At 37.2% G+C, this 6,133-nt stretch overlaps 1 protein-coding gene across 1 annotated transcript; it reads right to left on the bottom strand.

Moving 5' to 3' along the window:
- Positions 1–201: 201 nt before the first annotated feature.
- On the bottom strand, positions 202–1,791 carry LOC149794308 (beta-1,3-galactosyltransferase 1-like). Its single transcript, XM_089968465.1, has one exon. It carries the CDS (start codon positions 1,492–1,494, stop codon positions 370–372), a length of 1,125 nt encoding a protein of 374 aa, XP_089824591.1. The 5' UTR covers positions 1,495–1,791; the 3' UTR covers positions 202–369.
- Positions 1,792–6,133: the final 4,342 nt, after the last annotated feature.

Raw genomic sequence — 6,133 nt, 5'->3', positions numbered from 1 at the left:
AGCGCCTGCTTTGTTCTGTTGGCTCTAACAATTCATTATTGTTAGGGAAAGGATAACAGATTCGTTCCGGATAAGGTTCCGTCTTACTAAAGTCACAGTTCTGTAGTAATTTTATAACCCTTAATAACTTTGGTAAAAGTTGCAAAACTTATCGAAACAAATAAAATTAATCTGGTTATATATGGTAAATAAGTCAGAAAATAATTTGGTCCCATTTTTATTACATATATACCAATAACAAAATGAACTTTTGCTTTAAACAGGGAACGCATAAATATTCAAGCTTCTTCCTTTTTATTACTGGAGTTTCCATAAAAAAAATAAAGAAAATATTTGGAATCTACAATATAGGGTAGCCAGGGCTATGACTCATCTTCTACAGGGTGTTTTCCAAACGTTTAGAAGCATTCCAGAAGACACTTCATGAGAGGTTATTAAATTATCACCCTTGTACAGGCATGGATCAAACGGTGGTCTCCCTATGTTAAATCCTGCAATCGGATGCAATCTGTAGCCAAGTTTTCTGATGCAAATTGCCACATACACATCCTCTAAATGGAAAAAAGGCACATTTTTGGATAGTTCGAAAACTTTCCTTGCAACATTCATGCTAGTGACATACCCCGTACCAGAACAGAAACCCGGATATGAACCGTGCGGATAACTTTGAAATGATGCATACCATTTCGAAGATGGGTCGCGAATGGGATCTGCCACAGGATGACAGGCACCGCTGACAGCCGTCTGCAAGGTCTTTTTCTCTCGCTCTATGACTTTTAAAAGGCCTGGAATGTTAATCCACATGTCATCATCTGTTTTCATCACACATTTAGCATATGAACATTTTGTAATGGCATACTTAAAGGCCATCATTGTTTTGTATGTTAAATTCTGATATGTATCAATGAAATCTTCTTTTATAATATCATTGTGAATTTTATTTTCCTCTTCTACGAGATTTCTTAAATTTGTATCCGGTACCTCGCCTAGAAGAAACAAATACCTTATATTTGCTGTATTTTTGTTGGTATAATTCAGCCATGTCTGTCGAATGGCGTTCCTTTCCTGTTGACGTTGATGTGTTGTAAAAATGAAAATTATTAAATCTATTTCCTGTGAATCATTATAAAGCTTGCATATCACATCATTATCTATGACATAGTTAAAATTGTGAGAGAAACAGGCTTCACACGCGTCCGGTCTCTGCCTTTCAATATTGTTTAAAATCTTATTTACCTCATTCCGAGTTACAAACGCTGCATTTGGTAACGGAAGCGTCCCATTAAATGTCACTTCGAACGATGTATTCCTCGACTCAATTCCCATAAATATATATCGCAAGTTGCTCCTTCTGATAGAGTGGAAGGAAGCTGCATACGTTAGGTTGTTTGACGTGTAATACACTAAAACCAGAATGATGAAGAATATAAAACACAATACTAACATAAACACCTTTGCTGCTCCCAAATTGGCGGCCCTTGATTTATCCGCCATGTTTCCGTATCTAAGTCGACCTGCTGTGAGTAATCCATTCTAAATATAAGGTATGCGCATACTAACACATTCCAGACTGGTCGCATATCAACTTATCCCAAGTTAGGTAGTGAAGTTGACTCACTATTGTGCAAACGAAGACGCCTGCGGGGAGATAACGGCGGTAGGAGTTGAACCGTTTTCTGGGAAGATCTGTTCAGCTATGGTGCATGATATAGCGAACACGTGAAATTGAAATTTTATTTAAACACCAAGCTAGTTGTATCAGACAATAGAGAGATCCCGATTGACGTCATCTGCAGCCATATCTGTAGTATTGGCATAATTACCATTGAGTTTATATGGTTTTTTGGAAGTCTGGTTAAATTCATTGAATCTCAAGATACTGTTAAAAAATATACATTCATAAACATTGGCTTTCTTTTAGTATCTATATTTCTAATTTATAAGTTGATTCTGCGTTAGTGTGCCCTGATGAAAATGCTCAATTTTATTTGTCGAATATAGGAAAAACTGCCGTGTTGCCTATCGTCTCGGTAAAATAAGCAGAATATCGTCTGTAAGAGACCTTACACTAAGAAGTACAAGGGAATCGTGTAGGCACATACATGTACAGCACGCTCGTGATCGATTTATCCAAGTCGCACGTGGAACCACCATTAAGTGTCTCAGTTTCAGTTCAGCATTAAAGATTACAGTTCTGTTCAAACAATATCATGCTGCCGCTAAAAGTAAAAAAAGCAATTGTAGGAAAAAAAGAGTAACAGAAAAAAAAAATCATGAAAAAATCAGATACACACAAAAGCTATACTATTTCTTATCAGATTTTGTATCAAACGTGGTTAAAAGCTTATATCATCAAGATCTCTGATTAATTTCATTACGTTTTCCCACAATAGTGAAGCAATTTGTCATCTGATTCGAAGGGCTTGTTATCACTCCACAGGCCGTATTTTTGATTATATTTGGATGAAACTGGGCTTATATATTGTTGTAATCTTGGATGAATCTGATTACAGTTGAGAATCCACAGTGGCTCGATGGTGTGAACTGCCTGGCGTGTGACCGAAAGGTGTACGTTCGAAACCTACTATCGGACTGGCCCGTGTTTGTTAGCGTAGTGTGTGAATAGGCAGGATCATTATCTCCAGTCCCTTTATCTCTACGTAACTTACGTATATTTATGTGTTTTAGAGCACCAAAACCTACCAAGTCAAACCCAAGCCTGGTTATGTGTGACATGCACATATTAATCGCTTCCTTTGGGAGCCAGAGGAGTGATATCGGGCTCATTTGGGTTTCTTGTTACAGAATGTATTAATGCCTCTCCCCCCCCCCCTCTCTCTCTCTCTCTCTCTCAGTTCCTTTCTCGCACAAGTACATATGGTCGTAATATTGATGTAATACCACTGGAAACATGTTACGCGTATTTAAACACCTTAAAGATATTGATAAGAAAATTAGAGACCTCCTTAACCTGTTCAAATCCTATTGTTGGTAATCGGGTCTGCAGATAGGTTAACTATCAATTACATCACCATATAAATCCATTTACATAGCAGTCAAATTGTGTTTTTATTACTATGTCTTGTCTTCGACTTCAGAACATTGAATCTTTTTAACAAAGCAGCAGAGAGGGCGAACAGACCAAATGATTCCGACAAACAAAAAAAAAAAAAACAAACAAAAAAAATAAAATCTGTAGAAAGGTCCAGATTTTCACAAATAAACGTTTCCTGGGAGGTTTTTATTTTTTGTTGAAACCAACCCCATCAATAAAACCCTATCGAAAAGGTAGCTGAAAAATAAAGTACTCTACGTGTTTATTTATTTTTTTTGTTTAATTACTGGACGACCAACATTGGTAGGTGCCCTCTCTGCTGCTATTAATTAAAAGATTGTTATATTAAAAATAATGGTACATCCAGAATCTCATACTGCAAGAATAGCACGAGAACGATTAGAAGCAATTAAAAAGTTTCTTCCCGTGCGAGATTCATTTAGAAAAAATCTACAAGCGCAACAAGAAGCACAAGTTGAGTACGAAGAAGACACTAAAAAACTGTTTAAGCCCGTCACTGCAGCTACTGAACAAGTTACAACAGTCATCAAAGAGGATCTTCTTCCGGTATCAAAACAAACAGCAGAACAAGCTGAAAAAATAGCAAGAAGAACTAAACAGACAAAGAAGATTTTACGAGATCTTCCACCTGGCATAGCCAGGGAAATAGCTGCGGCTCAACCTCCACCTGTTGGTGAGGAAATACTTGAAGAAATTGGAAAACTTTATACTGAAGTCACCAGCGAGGAGGAAGAACGTACACCTGGACCCTGGCCAACAAAGGAAAATATAAAATTAATTACAAATTTTAAGGAAGGGTTTGTCGAAGATATTATAAATACTAAAAGAGAAAAATTACCCGAAAAAATATTAGATTATATATCTAACAAATCTGCTGTTTTAAACCCCCCTTATGAAAAAACGAAAGATGATAATTTTATTAAATGGATATATCGCATATATGCAAATAAAGGACAAGCTAGAAAGGATGATTTGAAATATGAAGCTCTTTATGAAGAAGTAAAAAGACTTTATAGAGAAGGAGAGAAACAAGGAGAACTCTTCCAGTATCAGCTTCCTCCACCTATGCGACAAATAGAACAACAACAATCTTCTCCGCCGCAGCAGAGGTTGATGTCAAAATTTAAAACAATTGAGCAAGCAAGAAAACAAATGGAACGGGAAGATCTGGAATTGGGTGAAATTAGACGAATGAAAGGATCATACTCACCATCTAAGAAATCAGACGAAGGAGCTACTGGCAGTGGTCTGGGAGATAATTTTGTTTGTCCTGATAATATTATTAATGATGTGTCACGGTTAGAGGTTCTCATAGGAGGAAAACGTGCCGGAAATAATTCACCAGAAATAATTAATGAAGCATCTGATATTTGTCGGCGATTATTTCAAGGTGGTATCATGGATATCGGCGTTTACCGAGAACTTATCGATGAACTTGCTGATGACTAGTTGTTAAATAAGTGGTAAATAAAAATAAGATGATCATACATAATAATCATCGCAAACCTGTACAGGTCAGAGCGGTAAACTCACGATTACCAATCTACAGAGCTACTTACGGAGATGGACTTGGTGATGTTATTCAGGGATTATTTACAAGGATAGCCCCAAAAGCAATACCTGTTGCAAAACAATTATCGATGAAAGCTATTGATATTGTTCGTGATAAAGCTCCTGGAGCAATTGTCAATGTTGCTGGTAAGGCATTCTCGGCGATCAAAGAAAGACTAGCACGATTATTGCGACGAAAACAACAATCACCGGTGAAACTGGCAAGTACTGAGGTGATGCCCGCAGACGTAAGTAAAATAATAAATCAGGCTGCAAATCAAAAACTAGCGGCGATATCTGAAGAAGCAGAAAAAAATATGACAGCAAATTTAATAGCAGGAAGCGGTCTTCATCGACGATGATCATCATTTGAAAAATGGTAACTATAATAAAAATGTTCAGGAGCGAATCAGACCCAGCATTTGATATGGAGGCACCTGTCCTTAAGTACGAATCCATACGTGATTATCAGTTTTATTCTTATGACGCAAGACAACCAAATCAGCGGGGGAGAATCGAATTACAGGTTCATGATACAAGTAGATATTTCTTGCCCGCTGAGGCGTTTATTGAAGTAGAAAGTAGACTTGTAACGAATGTTGTAGCTAATACGCCATATGCTGCTAATTTACGTGTTGGTTTTGTCAACAACGGGATTATGGCGTTGTTTGATAGCGCCACATACATGATTGATGGAAAAAATGTTGAATCAGTTCAGAAGGATGTTGATGTTGCCACAACAATAATTGGTCTAGCGAGATATTCTGACGACTTTACAAGATCGGCTGGTCCAACAATGATGTTTGCTAAGGATATTACCAACAAGGCTGATCATGTTCAGTATACCAAAATACAGACACCTCGAGATACTGCAGTTGATCCACAACCAGTTGATTTTGAACACGCAGACAGACCAGGTGCTGCTTTTGATATTATAGGAAGCGTTAATGCGACTTACAACCTAGGATTTGCAACACGCCGAGCAGCGCTGTTAGGAAATGATAGAAATTTTTCGTGTGCAATTCCATTATCTCACATCTTTGGATTTTGCAGAAATGTTAGAAAGGTCATCTTTGGAGCTAAACACACAATTGTGCTCGTAAGAAAAGGTGATGATAATGATGCAATCTGGCGAGGTGCTGGTGTTGCTGATGGTAAAGTAAATATATCAAAACGTTCACTGTGGATGCCAGTAATGACTCCATCTATTACTGAGGAACAAAAATTACTTTCTTTTATGGATCAAGGCGGTAAATCATTACTATCATGGTTAACAGTAACCACAGATGTTATTCAAAGTAATGTTAATGGTTTATTTACATGGCATATAGCATCACAACAGGGTGTTTCTGCATCACGACATATTTTTTATTGCGCTGCAAAATAATGACCGGACAAATAATCAAGAACGTTCACATATGATATTTGACAATCTTGGAGTTAATGAAGTTTTCTTACGGATAAATGGACATCAAGAACCAGCCGAGGATATATTGTTAAATTTTG

Source organism: Sinohyriopsis cumingii, chromosome 8 (assembly GCF_028554795.1).
Source record: "Sinohyriopsis cumingii isolate HCF-2022 chromosome 8, ASM2855479v2, whole genome shotgun sequence".
Classification (NCBI taxonomy): domain Eukaryota; kingdom Metazoa; phylum Mollusca; class Bivalvia; order Unionida; family Unionidae; genus Sinohyriopsis; species Sinohyriopsis cumingii.
Note: the sequence above shows the minus strand (reverse complement) of the source record. Positions and strands in the feature narration are given on the sequence as shown.

Excerpts from the sequence above, each read along its gene's own strand:
- LOC149794308 (XM_089968465.1), bottom strand. The coding sequence starts at position 1,494 with ATGGCGGATAAATCAAGGGCCGCCAATTTGGGAGCAGCAAAGGTGTTT.